Source organism: Kogia breviceps, chromosome 6 (genome assembly GCF_026419965.1).
Source record: "Kogia breviceps isolate mKogBre1 chromosome 6, mKogBre1 haplotype 1, whole genome shotgun sequence".
NCBI lineage: Eukaryota > Metazoa > Chordata > Mammalia > Artiodactyla > Physeteridae > Kogia > Kogia breviceps.
The window spans coordinates 96,625,824-96,643,774 of NC_081315.1; the positions used below are offsets into that span (position 1 = coordinate 96,625,824).

A 17,951-nucleotide genomic window follows, 5' to 3' on the forward strand; every position below is an offset into this window, starting at 1 on the left:
CGTGCCAGCCCCACAAACTCAACACTTCCAAATGTCACTTCCACACTTCTCTACTCTCTGTTTTGAAGAATGGAAGATGAATCCAGGTCACAGCCCCATGTCATCTTTGACTTCACCCCCGGTACACTTATCACCAAGTTTTTTTTTTTTTTAATTGAGGTATAATTCATGTATAACATTATATTAGTTTCAGGTGTACACAGAGTAATTACACCAAGTCTTCTGGTTTTCATCTGTGAAATGCCTTCAGAATCCACTTCTTTCCTCTCTTTTCCCCACTGTCACTGTCCGAGGTGAGAAGCCCCTCTTCATCTACTGTCAAGCGATCTTTCAATTCCTCTTTCTCCTTCATGCTCATCTAATCAGTTCTCAAATTCTAGTGGTTATCAACCACACAAGCGCTTTGGGAAACAGTGAAGTCTAATTCTAACTGTTATTTACTTCAATACTTGGTTTTCATAGCTTTTGCGGCTGAAAAATATGTATCCCCATGCTAAACGGATTCTGATGGAAGGAGTACATCACTGGCTATACTTACTAAATCTCATTTTTCAATGAGTCTCATTTTTTCAATCCCAACCAACAATTTAGGATCTATTTTCATTTCCTGAATGCTTAGTTTTTTAGCCTTGCTTGGTTTTCATTCTATCATTAGCTAATATCTTAAAGCACAACATATACTTAAACATGACTCACAATTCTTTAAAAATTGATATATACCCATCACATATATGTATGGATATGCTTCAAGTAGTCTTGATAATTTCAAACATTTTTGACCAACTTCCTGTCAGGTGTGATTACGTGGTTGGTTATAGATTCTTTTTTGTAATGGGACTGACAAAGAGCTCAAATTAGGAGTAGAAATATCAGCTCTGCTATGCTGTTTATTCACAATGATGTTATTAACATCATATTGAAAGAAGATTTTTTTAAACCACTCTCCCTTTTTTATAAGATTATTTTTTTAGAGTAGTTTTAGGTTTATACCAAAATTGAGAGGAAAGTACAGCAATACCCCACATACCCCCTGCCCCACACATGTATAACTGCTCCCACTATCAACCAGCACCCACCAGAGTGGGACATTTGTTAAAAGTGATGAACCTAAACTAACACATTATCACCCAGAGTTCATAGATTGGAGTTAACTCTTGACACTGTCTATTTTTTTAAGGATTAGTTTAATAAAACCATAAATTCCCTTAACTGGGACATGAAATTTATCAGGAAGGCAGACAGCAAACAACTAACCACAGAATTATTTAATTACAGGATCATAAATCTACAAAGGAGAACCTGACCTTGTCTGAGGGTCAGGGGAGGCTAAAGAAAGTGACTTGGAACAGGGTTCTGAAGGATGAGGTGATATTAACAAGGCAAAGAGAGAGTAGAAGGTGGAGGGAACAGCATGGGCAAAAGCCCCTGTGGTGGAAAGGCCAGTTTGAGATGAAGGTCATATGTCCTGAACACGAACAGCAAAGCAGGAACAGGGAGACGACAGGCTGGAGAGTGGCAGGGGTCAGATCACAAAAAGCTACGTGAGTCTTGGTGAGAAAGTGGCTCTTCACCCAAGAAGCAGTGAAAAGTCATGAAAGATGAATAACATGATCACCTCTAGGTTCTCAATACACACTCAGCGAATGAACAAAAATAAATGTCAATAAATGGTAGAAAAGCCACCATTTGCTCTTGAGGGACCCTAGAAAAATAATGAAGGAAATACAATAAAAGAAAGAGATAATTGTCATAATTCTTACCTTTCCATCAAAGAAGTGATGGTTAAACATGTTATAATGGCAAAAACTATCTTCCATATAAAACTGTGAATACCTGTAAGATAATTTGTTTATTACGGCAGTTACTTGTCTGGTCATAGTTATACATACATAAATAAATAAATGTAAACTAAATTTTAAAACTATGAAATCACACCTTTAATAAAATCGATTTCATCATCCTTTAGTTTTCTGAAATAAAGAATACTTTCCCCAAATCTCAAGAAGTCAGCAACAGTGGATGAATAACAAACTTAAGTTATCCCAAGTTTAATAAACCAGTGGTGAAATTACAGAACACTCATATATAAAAAACACATATAATCTTCTGGTTCCTATGGACCAGAAGATTTTACATAAATAATCATGTTCCTGATAGATTATTATGCAACTTAAGCTTGAGATGGGCTGGCAATTAAAATACATGTCTCATAGTTAATAATTTTAAGGAAAATATTGAATCAACATTTCTTCTGAACACCTGTTAATTATTTTCTTCCATGGTTAACAAAAAAAGGTATTTAATACAGAGTTTTTCTTGTCTATTGTGAATTAGCTTAATAAAATATGCTTCTCAATATGTAAGAGAAAAGAAATATGTGCATTTCATATATACTGAATTAGTGCCAGGAAAGAGGATATTTATTTACTGATTGAATCATTTTATTCTTCTAACATACTACTTTAAACTGCAGTCAGTAATGAATGAGAGTACCAGCTTTGGGTATTAACATTTTATAAATTTACTAGGCAAAATTCATACCTCATTATGGCTTAAATTTGCATTTATTTGAGTTCTTACAAAACTGAGTTTTCTTTATTCCTTAATTTAATTTGTACTGCCTAGCTCTGTTTTTCCCATTTATGTCTATGGGCCTTAATATCTTTCTTGCTGATTTCTGAGGTTTTTTTGTATAATATAGGAACGTCTTTTACCTCAGTAGGATTCTGAACTTCCACAGTTTTGTCATAAACAATTCACATATGAACCACACCATCATTCTACAGAATTCATAACCTAGTGGAAAGACTGAGAAAAAATCAGGGACACATCCTTACTTTCACAGCTTCTTTAATCAAATCACGATAGCGGCGCTTCTTTGCCTCTACTTCTACTCGCAGTTATTCATGACCGTCTATAACTGATCACCAACCATGCTGAGTATTTAATACAATGGACAAGCCTAGTTTATCCTCTTCCTATTACACTTAGGCTAAGAGTACAGCTGTACAGTCGGGTGGTCTGGTTTCAAACTCTGGGTCTCTCACTTATTAGCTGTGTAATCTTAGTAAGTTATTTAACCTATCTGAGCCCCCATTTCTTCATCTACAAAATAGGAAAATAGTTTCTATAATACCTCATAGGACTTGGTAAGAATAAATAAGCTAATGTATATAAAGTGCTAAATACAATGCCAGCTACAAAGCATACCCTGAAATGTCAGGTATCATTATTTTAATAAATACCAGCTATAAAAATGTATGTCTCAGTGACTCTAATGTTAGGGAATTATGTTTATGCCCAATCAAAATATCTCCTCCTGTAATCTAAATCCATTTCCTGTTATTCTGTCGAGATGGAAGAACAGCTGTTCGTCATTCTCAGTACAATAACCCTTAATATCACTTAAGATACTGTTAGTACATCTGCTGATTTCATAAAACAAATTTGCACTGAAGAAATAAACAGAAGGTTTGAATAACTGAAAAATATTTAAACTATATACTGTAACCCAAGGAACATCCAAAACACTGTGGGACAATGTAAATTACCATTAATAAACAAATGTCTTCCTCTTTAACCAAATCCCAAATGGCTGATAATATAGCTATACCAGTTACTTAATTTACACATATATATTAATACTAGTACAGCGGTGGATCAACCATCATTTGAGAGTTCTTCGCTCTTGCATTGCTTTGTGTGAGCAAGGGAAAATACAATCTCTTTTTAAATATATTTCTACCCACCTCCATTTATTTTCATTGCTTCATGATGCAATAGTCATTTTTTAAAATTAAAAAAAAAATTTATTTACATAAAATTCAGCATAGCACACTCATCCAAAATGTTGTGGGCAGCAGTGGGCAGAGCCAGAGAGAGAAAAAAGCCAAGATTTCAGCTCTAAGTTTCCATCAAACACAAACAAGGAAGCATAATTATTCATATTTTAAATTATGAAAAATCACTCAACATCACCCTCTTAGAATGAAATTGGCCACAAAGAATTATTCTCTCTATTGAATAAGGCAAACAAAACCAATCAGAAATGCATGCACTTGAAAACTGCTCAAAAGGACATTCATTTAATTTGGCCATTCATTCTCTTTAAATCAGTCAGTTACCAAGTATGAAACATGTTCTACACAAAGGAAATGTAATCAAGAGCTGAATAAAACTAGTTCATGAAATGAGCCTAAGAAATACATTTTTTGATACAACTTTATTTGGATGATAGTTTGCCAAACAGAGTTTCATATCTTTCATGCTAAAATTAGAGCATATAGAAATCCATCTTAGCAAATGTTAACTTCATATCTTAGACCCCCAGAAAAGGACATTTACCACACATCTACATACAGTCCTGGAGTTGAGGCAGTTCTCTGCAGCCTTGCACAGACCTTACATAGGGCAACAACAAGCCAAAGTCAAAGTGCCAGAAGGAACTATTCAGTACCACTTTATACCACAAAGGAATGTTTCCCTGATTTAACTGAGGTCCTTGTGAGAAATCTGAACCAACCCCACACTCTATCATTGTGTAAATACAGGCAACAGGCTGAGTTCATTCTGGCTACAAACATATGTCAATAAACCAGCTCTACCTTAGCACCCAATGTTGACCTTTTACAGAACTGACTCAGAAACAGAGTAGCTATCAAAGAAGCTATGCTAGGATACCACAGTACTATACCTTCAGCTTTTGTCTGCAACACACACACAGGGGTTTATAGACACAAAGAAAAAAAGCATCTGTGTATTCCATAGGTTATAAAACAACTTTATCCACATTCCCTACTCCCTATCCTGACCAGGGGATTTGAATTACAGGCTCAAGAAAGGTAAAACTACAAGGCATGGCATTTAAGGTAAAAGAGTTAAAGGGCCATATAAATCTTTCAAATTAAAAGTATATCAGGTAAGATGCAAAGAGTTCTGGAGAATGTGTACAACGATATGAATGTCCTTCACTTACTTAACACTACTTAACTATACACTTAAAAAATGGTAAATTTTATATTTACTATGTGTACTTTACTACAATTTTTTGAAAAACAAGTAAACAGGGAAGTAGCAATGAACAATAGATTATAAAATTTTAAAAAACAATTTATTTACAATAGCAACAAAAAGAATAATGTGTTTAGGAAAAAATTTAACAAAAGAAGTACAAGTCCTGCACACTGAAAACTACAAAATATTGTTTAAAGAACTTAAAGAATATCTAAATAAATGGAAAGACATCTCATATTCATGAACCAGAACACTTAATATTAAGATGAAAATACTCCTCAAATTGATCTATAAATTCAATGCAATCCCTATAAAAAGGCCAGTTGGCTTTTTTGTAGAAACTGACAAGGTAATTCTAAAATTCATATAGAAGTGCAAGGAACCCACAATAGCCAAAACAACCTTGAAAGAGAATTAAGTTGAAAGACTCACACTTTCCAATTTCAAAACTCACTACAAAGCAACAATAATCAAGATTGCTTGGGACTGGCATAAGGACAGACATAGATCAATGGAATAGAATTTAGAGTCTACAAATAAATCCATACATTTATGGTCATTTGGTTTTCAATAAGGTTCCAAGACCATTCAATGGGAAAAGAATAATCACTTTAACAAATGGTACCAAGGAAACTGGATATCCACATGCAAAGAATAAAGCTAGACCCCTACCTCACGCCATATATAAAAATTACTCAAAATAAATCAATGACCTAAATGTAAGAGCTAAAATTTAAAACTCTTAGAAGAAAACAAGTGTAAATATTCATGACTTTGGATTAGGCAATAGTTTCTTGGTATGACACCTAAAACACAAGCAACCAAAGAAAACAGAATGATTAGACTCCATCAAAAGTGAAAAAACATGGGCTTCCCTGGTGGCGCAGTGGTTGAGAGTCCGCCTGCCGATGCAGGGGACACGGGTTCGTGCCCGGGTCCGGGAAGATCCCACATGCCGTGGAGCGGCTGGGCCCATGAGCCATGGCCGCTGAGCCTGCGCATCCAGAGCCTGTGTTCCGCAACGGGAGAGGCCACAACAGTGAGAGGCCCGCGTACCGCAAAAAAAAAAAAAAAAAAAAAAAAAAAGGGCAAAGGACTGAATAGACATTTCTCCAAAAAGATAAACAATTGGCCATAAGCACATGAAAAGATGCTCAACAACATTAGCCACCAATAAAATGCAAAACAAACCACAATTAGACACTATTTCAAGAAGACAGACAATAACAGGTGTTGACAAAGATGTGGAGAAACTGGAACTCTCATACATTGCTGTTGGGAAAGTAAAACAGTGCAGTCACCTTGGAAAACAGTTTGGGAGTCCCTCAAGAAGTTAAACATAGAATTACCACGTGACCAAGCAATCTACTCCTAGGTATATACCTGTTATGGCCTCGGTTGTGTCCCCCCAACTAATTCATATGCTGAAGCACTGATCCCTCAGTCTCTCAAAAGGTAACTATATTTGGAGAGAGGGCCCTTAAAGAGGTAATTAAATTAATTTTTAAGCATCTATCCTTTTAAAAATTTTTTAAATTGAAATATGATTGATGTACAATGTTATGTTAGTTTCAGGTGTACTAAGAGGTGACTAAGTTAAAAGGAGGTCATTAGGGTGGGCCCCAATGTGTATGACCGGTGTCTTTATAAGAAGAGGAAATCTGGACACATAAAGAGATACCAGGGATGTGCACACACACAGGAAAGACCATGTGATGACACAGTTAGAAGGCAGCTATCCGCAAGCCAAGAAGAGAGATCTCAGAAGAAACCAAACCTGGGACTTCCCTGGTGGCGCAGTGGTTAACAATCCACCTGCCAATGCAGAGGACATGGGTTCGAGCCCTGGTCTGGGAAGATCCCACATGCCATGGAGCAAATAAGCCCATGCACCACAACTACTGAGCCTGTGCTCTAGAGTTCACGAGCCACAACTACTGAGGCTGTGTGCCACAACTACTGAAGCCTGCATGCCTAGAGCCCGTGCTCTGCAACAAGTGAAGCCACCGCAATGAGAAGCCCACGCACCACAATGAAGAGTAGCCCCTGCTCTCCATAACTAGAGAAAGTCTGCGCACAGCAACGAAGACCCAACACAGCCAAAAATAAATAAATAAATAATAAACTAAATTAAAAAAAAAAAAAAAGAAGAAACCAAACCTACTGACACCCTGATCTTCGACTTCTAGCCTCCAAAACTGTGGGAAAATAAATTTCTATTGTTTAACCCACCCAGTCTGTGGTATTTTGTTATGGCAGCCCTAGCAAATTAATACAATACCCAAGTGAGATGAAAACGTATGTGCTGCTGACAACTGACATATATTGACTTGAATAATTCAGTTGTGGACATCTTTTTTTTTTGTCTTTCCAGCACCTATATCTCCCCTTGTTTCAGTCAAACACCTATTTCCTATGGAGAACCCACTCCATAGCACCCTACCTGCCAGGCCACAGTGATGGTTCTGGAATGGCTATGTAACCCCAGGCAAGGTAGGCAGAGTACTCACTGGAATTTTGCTGCTGGAGCTCTCGGGAAAGATTCTTTTTCTACTGGGCAGTTCAGCTGAGACTATGTATGTTTAAAGCTGCTGCCCACCAAAGTCCTTGGCAGAATGAAGGAAGCTGTCTGCAGGATAAGGCCAGTACAGAGAGAAACACAGAATGAGAGGTAGAGCGAGAAAGACAGAGCTCTAAAATATTATGTGAGACCCAGGATCTCAATTGGACTGAAGCCTGTTATACCCTAGACTCCAGCAGTGTGAGCCAATACATTTGCAGTGACAGAAATGGATTTCTGGGACTCTAATGAAAGAAAGATTCCTGACTAATATGAATGCCTGACTCTAAATACATGAATAACATGGAAACCAGTTATTAACGCATTTGAAAACTGTTGTGGAACAAAGGGGGATAGGTGGAAAAAGGGAAAGCTAAAAGGATGACAAGAGAGAAATATAGGCTATATAAGAAAGGCTTATATACACTTCAAAAAGCGAAGTTATTTCCAGAGGATAATTTAATTTTGGGGGCCAGACTGACTAGGTTTGAATCCTGAGCTGGACATTTATAAACTGTGACTTTGGTCAAGTTATTTAATTTCTTTGTACCTCAGTTTTCTATTCTGAGGAAATGGAGAATGTTAATAGAATCTACCCTATAGGGCTATTGTGAGGATCAAAGGATTTAGAATAGGGTTTGACACGTGACAAGTATTCACTAAATACTAGTTATTGTTAATATTGTTATTATAAGACCTCAAAAGTTAAATTTCTACCTTTAAAATAATACATTTATAATAATTTAACAATAATACTTTAGGAAAGAAACATGGTAGTTAAAAAAGAAATTGAGATATTCATACAATGGGATATTATACAGCCATAAAAGGAAGTACAGTTATAGGCTATGACGTGGAGGAATTTTGAAAACATTATGCTAAAGTGAAAGAGGCCAGACATAAAAGTCACACATTGTATGATTCCAATTATATAAAACATCCAGAATAGACAAATCCATGGAGACAGAAAGCAGATTAATGGTTATTAGGGGAAGTAAGGAGTTTCTTTCTAGTGTGATTAAAAATGTTCTGGAATCATGGGTGATGGCTGCAAAACCTAATGAATATACCAAAAACTGCTGAAATACACACTTTAAAATGGTAAATTCTAAGAGAATTATACCTCAATTTAAAAAAAGAATTTGAGTTTAAGAAGAAGTCCATATTATCACTTATGGAATTCCACTTTCCCGAGGATTACTCACATCAAGCAGGTATTTGTAAAGTCTGTGCTAGTCCTGTTAATAAGGGATGAGGGTTACAGAAAGTGTGGGTTATTTCTGAGAGACATACGTGCTTATATTAGATAACCTAAAGTTGACTTGGAAATCTAAAGAAAAATAAATAACAAAAGCTGTACTTTTAATTGTGACTTTCTACACTTTAAAAATCTGTCTGCCTGTTTTTAGGGAGAAAAAGCATATGTAATTTCATAGAGAACCTGAGTAATAATACTAGAGAGAATCCAGCAAATGCTGGAATATTGGCCAAATAGACTCTATCAGATTAAATAAAAAGAAACTCAAAGCCCGATTCCTTCAATACACTCAAGAACAAGTAAAATATACTAAGAACACAATGTCTTACATACTCACCATGAACTCCTGGAAATCAAACAATTACAGAAACTAGGAAGAGTACTTCAAGTTTACAGAATCAGAGAGTCTGAAGACTGCCATCCTGTGTTGTAAATCAAACGTCTGTATCTTCTCAATTACCACGAGAGAGAGGACTCAAGATGTGGTCCACTGTCTCATCTGTTTGTTCCAACACATCAGGTGCCATTTAAATCTGACCCTCTCCCACAAAGCTTATCTATTTGCTTATCCTCTGCCTCGGAACTTTTCTATTTCTTAGTTAGCGCTCCCTTCACTTCAGGTCATGTCCAGTGAAAGACAGTATGCACATCATCCAGTAAAAATATTAAAATACATGTCTTATCACACTTAAAACATCATGATGAAACAAAATTCTGGAGGAAATTTGGAATTACCCTTGAAAAATAAGTATATCAGAAGAAATTTCACTCAATTGAAATGTATCTCTAAATTATAAGCCAAAGACAACTAGACATATTCACAGAGAAAATTTAGGAAGCACACTAGCAAAAGGAGAAATCTACCACCTCCCTGTTTGAAATATGGAAGATTACATGTTGAGTCTATATGACTAAAATGATACCTTATAACCAATCACTACTTCTAAATGTTAAGTAAAGGACTGTAATAGGATTAATAAGGCAAAAACATTAAAAAGAAACAGAACACAATGAAGGATAATAAATATTATACTTTGTAAACCTACCGAAAATCAATATCCAATAAAAGGCTTTTAATGTTAGACTTCTTGTCACCTGATGCTTTCAACCTGATCAGCTCATGCAACCTAAAGCAATTAGTGAAACAAATTTAATAAATTACAAATGCCATAGATAACAAGCAAACAAAAAAACCCATCAATGTTCTCCTGATATTTCTAATATTTCAGTGAAACACTAAAGAAAATTTGGCAAGTATAAGCAAGGTTTAAATTTCACAAATATTTTTAAAACAGTGGATGGATCTCATCTGAAACAGAAAACTCTAAAATAATAAATAACTTAAGAATCAAATCAGAAAGAATCTCCTGTCATATATCAGAAATCTATAAAGATTTCTCTCAAATGGAATAAAGATTACAAACTCCTCAGAGAGGGACCATGCTTTATACTTCCTTTGTATACTTGAAGCTTCATGCTGGAACCTGCACATAGTATTGGGTTGGACAAAAAGTTCCATATCTTACGGAAAAACCTGAACGAACTTTTTGGCCAACCCAATAAATAACTACTTAATAAATTTTCTTACAGTTTAAATAGTGGTGATGGGAGAATGTTTAAAATACCATATAACATACCTTGGTGTCCCAACACACAGTACTCTTCTGAACCCAAGGGTAGAGAGTAGGTCCACCAAGAACAGACAGCTCCTATCAGCAAACAAATACTGGGCATTTGTCTTCTTGTTTTCCAATGGATAAAGGAGTTGACTGGGCCTTTTTAACTGGGTGATAGAAATATCACCCACTATCTGATGCTTGTGATGCTTTTCCTCATCATCTGGCAACAGCAACTGCTGACATCTTTGACAAAACTTTCTCTGAGACAAGGGCAACTCAATAAACTTCAAGTACCTTCAAGACACAACAAAACACAAAGGAATACATTTTAAGTTTGTTGCTTTAAGGCCAATCGATTTTCGCCAGGTTTAACATGCAAAAAGTATTATTACTTCCTAAAGAGTACTGCATGAAGAAGCAAAGGTACAAAACAATCTGTGGAATGTTGACTAGGATTTATGTCTGGCTGTATACCTACAAAGTGGAAAAGAATCAGCGATTTCTTAAAAATTGAGATGCTCCAATTTAGTCACTGGCTGAAGATCAATATCCATTTAAAATGTGAATATAATACATTATTCAAACAACTTAGTAGTAATGGAGACTACTATCACCTTTAAATTTATTGACAAATCCATGTGTTCTAACTTGGAGGTGTTAAACAGTCTGGCTCAGTAAGACAGTCATTTTCAAATGAGAAATTAAGATCATTCTTCAATTTCTTATGGCATACTTAGCAAGAAAAATTACCTCCTAAAAGAAAAAAATGTTCCCATAAAGTTCCTCTATTCTTAGCAGTACTGATGGAGGCAGTTCTGAGAAGCTCACCCCCAAAGCAGCAAAACAATAATCAAAGCCTTAAAAAATACAATACCAGATAGCCTATTTGATCCCTTTCAAGTCAACTTTATATCTGATTTCAAAGTCACTACTTTGGGGTTTTTTTCCCCTCTCTTTTCATTTTATTACTGATGATTAAAGAGAGAAGACAATCACAGGACATTTTTTAAACTGCTGATTTTGTATATGCAATCCAGCTAAGAAATCACAGTAAGATGGGACTTCCCTGGTGTGTGGTTAAGAATCTGCCTGCCAACGCAGGGGACGTGGGTTCGAGCCCTGGTCCAGGAAGATCCCACATGCCGTGGAGCAACCAAGCCCATGTGCCCCAACTAATGAGCCTGTGCTCTAGAGCCCATGAGCCACAACTACTGAGCCCGTGTGCCACAGCTACTGAAGCCCTTGTGCCTAGAGTCCCTGCTTCGCAACAAGAGAAGCCACCGCGATGAGAAGCCCGTACGCCACAACGAAGAGTAGCCCGCGCGCCATAACGAAGAGTAGCCCCCGCTCACCACAACTAGAGAAAGCCCACGCACAACAATGAAGACCCAAAGCAGCCAAAAATAAATAAATAAATAAATTTTTTAAAATTTAAAAAAAGAAAGTAGAGTAAGAAAACGAAAGAAAAATAAGTAAGATTATCATGGCTCATAGAGGGTCAGAAATGTCTAGATCTAAGCATGTCAAATAGTGCACTAAAGGATTCTTAGAGTTTGAGAACAGTCATATGATTTCAGTTGAACTGAACTCTGAACTGTACTGTAAAAACTGTGAACTTAACATAGAATCAAAGTGGGTATGAAAACTTTCTGTATATAAGTACAGTTTCACTCAAAGCACCCAAGGCAGTGAGAAATAGATATTCTGAATGGTGATAGCAAGAAATAAGCTCATCATGCTGGTAATTTAAATCTGGAAATCTATTTCTATGATAACTGTTCTTTTGACAGCTTTATCTATGACTGGAAAGAAAAAGGAGCATGATATTAGAAGAAACTTTAATAGTAATTCAAAGTAAGAGTGTCAGTAGAGAAAAGGGCCCCTAAGACATGAGATGCAAGTGGAAGGAATCAGCACACTCCTTGGCAACAGACACACTGAATTTACTACTATTACCATTCATTAGTAGCTGTTCATTGTTGAAGACTTCCACATTCAGCCACGAAAAAGCAACAGAGACCAGATTTACCATCCTGGCCCTCAAAAAATTGATAAATATATGAAACCACAGTTTTAAGATATTGGATAAAGGAAAAATGTAGGAAAAAAAGATATTGGACAACTGGCAGCCCAAACAGTGAACGCCAAGAGAAGGGAAGAGATGAGTGAGCAGTACAGCTGCTCAGCTTCCTGCCTGTGGAGAGCTGGCTGCACAGGATGGAGGCCCCAAACATAGCACAACAAGTTGATGAGGTAGAGTTGAGAAATCGTGGAGGCCAAGGCAGCTGGATCCACAAGGCAGAGCCCTGGATGGTACACATGGAGTACACGGAAGGCAGACAGCAGACACTGAGATAGTGCTCCAAAGCCTGCTGAGATTCCCCTCCAGTCTATGCTGAGCACTGATTAGCAGGTGCATGAAAAGACTACCTACCAAGAGAGAGAGGACTGCTGGAAATGAGCAGGTAGAACCATCACCCAGGGCCCAGAGTGAGAAACCTCTGAATCCACAAGCATCAGGTAGGGTGCTCAGGACATACAGCCTCAGGAGTAGGAAGAAATCAGCCCTACCCCAAGGCTGCTCTGGTCCTCCAAAAGGCTTAAAGATAAGCCTTCAAAAGCAAGGGACTATAAAGGATCAGACAGTAAATATTTTGAGCTTGGTAGGCCATCCATTCTCTCTGTCACGACTATTCTATCGCTGCAGCACAAAAGCAACCACAAACCCGAACAGAAATGAACAGGCATGGCCAGATTTGGCCTGCAGACTGTCGTTGGCCAACTCCTGCTCAAGAGTATCAAAGATTAGCCAAGTAACTTAACTGTATCTTAAAACAAAGCTCAAAAATAGGTAAAGGAATAAAAAATATCCAGTATACAACAAGGTAAAAATCACACTGCCAGCACTGAATCAAATATAACCAGGTATGCAAAGAAACAAGAAAACATGACCCATGATTAGAGAAAAAAAAAAATCAATCAATTCAAACCAACTCAGAAATGACAGAGATAATATAATCAGTAAGCAAAGACATTCAAGCCATTTTATTATAACTATATTCCATATGTTCAAGAAGGTAGAGGAAAGTATGAGCCTAAGGAAAGCCATGGAAAATATAAAAAGACCCAAATCAAACCTATAAAGATTTTTTAATTGTCTGAAATGAAAAATACCCTTGATGTGACTAACAGCAGTTCAGACACTACAGGAAAAAAAAAACAACACTGGTGTACTAGAAGGCACAGCCTTAGAAACTATCCAAAATGAAACACCAAAGGGCCTAAATACATGAAAATGGACCTCTGAAAGGAGGGAGGGGGCAGAAAAATTTTTGAAGAAATAATGGTTAAAATTTTCTAAAATTACATTCAAAGATCAAAGAAGCTCAGTGAACCCCATGCATAAGAAATGAAGAAAACTATAAGATACATTATAATAAAATTATTTGAAGATCAGCTGATAAAGAGAAAAATCTTAAAAGAAACCAGAGGGAAAAAAGACACAGAAGAACAAAGATAAGAATGATACCAGATTTCTCACTGGAAATTAGAAAACAGTGGAACAATAGCAATTCTGTACAAATTCTTCCAAAAAACAGAAAGGAGGGTATAATTCCCACTTCATTTCATTAGGCCAACATTACTCTAATACCAAAACCAGAAAAAAATTATAAGAAAACTAAACACCAATATACTTCATGAACACAAACTCAAAATTATTAACAAAACTTTAGTCAGTCAAAAACACATATATAAAGATGGTAATACATCATGACCAAGTGTAGTTGACCCCAGATATGCAAGGTTGCTTTAATGCTTGAATTCAATCAGTGCAATGCACCATACTAAAAATCTAAAAAAAAAAAAATGATCTCATTAGATGCAGAACAAAGCCCTTGACAAAAATCAAACATCCATTTGTGATAAAGAATCTCAGAAAACTAGGAATAGAAGGGGACTTCCATAACCTGATAAAGGGCATCTAAAAAAAACTTACAGCTAACACCACTGATGAAAGACTGAATGCATTCTTCCTGAGACTGGAATAAAGCAAGGATGTCTACGTTTACCATTTCTCCTCAGCACTGACCAGGGATTCTAGACACTTTGATAAGACAAGAAATAAAAGGCACAGATTAGAAAGGAAACATTAAAACTTCTTTACTCACAGACATGATCATGTATATAGAAAGTCCTAAGAAAATCTTCAAAAAAGCTGTTAAATAAGTAAGCTTATCAAGTATAAAAGATAATATACAAAATCAACTCTATTGTTACAGACTAGCAATAAACAATCAGAAACTGAAATTTGAAATATAACAATTTAAAATAGCATTAAAAATATAAAATATTTAGGAATAAATCTGACAAGAGACATATAACCCCAGTGCCCTGAAAATTACAAAATGTCATAGAGAAAAATTAAAGATGACTTAGTAACTGGAGAGATATACCATGGCTATGGATTATAAAACTCAGTATTATTAAGATGTCAATTCTTTCCAATTTTATCTATAAGTTCAACACAATTTCAATTAAAATCTCAGCAGGATGTTTTGCAGATACTGAAAAACTGATTTTAAAATGTTCAAAAGCCTGACCCTATTTCATATCATATTTTAAAACTAAGAAAGGACTTCCCTCCCGGTCCACTGGTTAAGACTCCATGCTTCCAGTGCAGGGGGCATGGGTTCAATCCCTGGTCAGAGAACTAAGATTCCACATGCCACTCAGCACAGCCAAAAAGAAAAAAAGAAAAAAGAAAAAGAAAAACTAAGCCAAAATGGATCATAGACCTAAATATAAGAGCTAAAACTATAAAACTTCTAGAAGAAAACATAAGAGAAAATAATGATTGGATTTGGCAAAGATTTCTTAAATAGGACTTAAAAAGCACAAAGTATTAAAAAACCCCCAATAAATTGGCAATCAAAATTTTAAACTTTTCTTCAAAAGACACCCTTATCGTAAGCAACAACAAAAAAAATAAATTGGACTTAATCAAAATTAAAAACTTTTGTATTGCAAGGGATACCACCAAGAAAGTGGAAAGACAACCCAAGAACAAGAAAATGTTTGCAAATCGTGTATCTGGTAAAGGAACTGCATCCACAATACATAAGAATACTTACAACTCAACAATAAAAAGAATTAGACCAACGAAAAAATGGAAGTGAACAGACATTTCTCCAAAGAAGATATACAAATAGCCAATAAGCACATGGAAAGATTTTCAACATCATTAGCAATCAAAGGAAATGCAAATCAAAACCACAATGTGATACTACATCACACTTAATATGATGACTATAATTTTAAAAATAATAATAAGTGTTGTGTAGAATGGGGAGAAACTGGAACCTCATAAACTGCTAGTGGGAATGTAAAATGATGCCGCTACTTTGGAAAACAGTTTGGTAAGGTTAAACACATTTATCATATGATCCAGCCATGCTACTCCTAGGTATTTACCTAAGAGAAATAAAAACATGAGTCCACACAAACCCTTATACACAAATGTTTGTAGCAGCTTTATTTGTAATAGGCAATAACTGGAGGCAACCTGAATGTCTACAAACAGGTGAAAATATATCCATACAACACAGTATTATTCAGGAATAAAAAGGAATAAACTAATTTTACAAACACTTAAACATGGATGAACATCAAAAATATTGATGCTAAGTAAAAGAAGCTAGACACACATCCCCTCAAAAAATACTATATACTGTAGAATTCCTTTATATAAAATTCTAGAAAATGCAAACTAATCTATAGTGACAGAAAGCAGAGCAGTGGTTATCTGTGGCATTTGGGGATGGAGGAATATAGGACAATGGCAGAGGAGGAAACTTTTGGGAGTCCTATATATGTTCATATTCTTAATTGTGGTGATGGTTTCATGAGTAGATGGTTTCACGTCAAAACTAATCAAACTGTAATTTTAAATATGTGCAACTTATTGTACATAAATTATTGTACTTCAGTAAAGCTGAAAAATTGGGGGAAAAATGTTAATTTTCCCCTACCAACCCACATTCCTCCAGGGTGCCCATACACCCCTGTTTGCCCAGGACAGTCCCAGTTTACTTCTGCTGTCCTGGAGTTCCATTTAGTTAGTGCCCCCTTTTACTCTCAGAAAGTATTCTGGGGCTTCCCTGGTGGCGCGGTAGTTGAGAATCCGCCTGCCGATGCAGGGGACACGGGTTCGTGCCCCGGTCTGGGAGGATCCCACATGCCGCGGAGCGGCTGGGCCCGTGAGCCATGGCCACTGAGCCTGCGCGTCTGGAGCCTGTGCTCCGCAACGGGAAAGGCCACAACAGTGAGAGGCCCGCGTATCACAAAAAAAAAAAAAAAAAGTATTCTGGTTTGGATTAAAATTATATGGGTACCCTACCTATAACTTCTATAATATTGAAAAAATGAAATCAAATTCAAAAAGTGCTATACCAAGAAGAATAATTTCAATTAACTAAAAGTAAACTAAATTTTAAAAATACATGTTTTCATAATGATATTAAAAATAAAAGAACAATGACCCTGATAAGTCAACTTTGTAAGTTGCTGGGGTACTGAATCATTATTCTGAAAACAAACAATAAGAGGGGAAGAATTAAACATTTATCTTGACTTCCCAGATGAACTGTAACACAGTTAAGTCAACAGATGATGAAACAAAGTCCTTCTTTAAAGAATCGCAGCTAATAAATGCATGAGCGATGACAGGAATTTGTAAACCCTTATAACTCTAGGCAATGATCATCAATTACTGCTGAAATCATTAGAAGAAACAGTGACATAGAACTTTATAATGGATGGTATTGGCTGGCCTATACCTATATGACCTGAACACACAACCAATCTTATAACACACTAAGTGAACAGCCAGACATTATCTGCCTTTTGATGTGATATAAAAGTAAACAGACCACACAACTTACAAAAGAGTGTTGCTCCTAAAACTGAACTTGATTCTGGGGATGCCTCTACTTTCCAAGAAATACAGGGGATAGAATAAATGTTAGCTGACACTATAGGATGCAATCAACGAAATTCAGAATATGGAAATTTCTATCAGACAAATGACTCTGTTTCTTCAATGAATAAAAGATTCAAGATATCAACCAACTGCCATGTGTTAAGCTTCTATGGATCCTGATTTGAACAGACCAATTATAAACTGGCATTTATGAGGTAACCAGAGAAACGCTGAACACTAACTGCATGCTACGTAATATTAAAAAATTGTTGGGCTTCCCTGGTGGTGCAGTGGTTGAGAGTCCGCCTGCCGATGCATGGGACAGGGGTTCGTGCCCCAGTCCGGGAAGATCCCACATGCCGCGGAGCGGCTAGGCCCATGAGGCATGGCTGCTGAGCGTGCGTGTCCGGAGCCTGTGCTCCACAACGGGAGAGAGAGGCCACAACAGTGAGAGGCCCGTGTACCGCCAAAAAAAAAAAGTTTATGTTTTAGGTATTTTAATAGTATCGTGATCATGGTTTT

At 36.4% G+C, this 17,951-nt stretch overlaps 1 protein-coding gene across 4 annotated transcripts in view; it reads right to left on the minus strand.

Moving 5' to 3' along the window:
• ZCCHC4 (zinc finger CCHC-type containing 4) overlaps positions 1 to 17,951 on the minus strand; it is a 47,350-nt gene that overhangs the window by 20,042 nt on the left and 9,357 nt on the right. For 2 of the 4 annotated variants that reach the window (XM_067036326.1, XM_067036327.1), the window contains exons 4-6: positions 10,469 to 10,744; positions 9,878 to 9,958; positions 1,761 to 1,833 (exon numbers count right to left, since the gene is read on the minus strand). In XM_067036326.1, the coding sequence (XP_066892427.1) occupies positions 1,761 to 1,833; positions 9,878 to 9,958; positions 10,469 to 10,744 (430 nt within the window). The remainder of the gene's footprint in view (positions 1 to 1,760; positions 1,834 to 9,877; positions 9,959 to 10,468; positions 10,745 to 17,951) is intronic. The other 2 variants (XM_067036328.1, XM_067036329.1) reach the window with 2 other exon arrangements.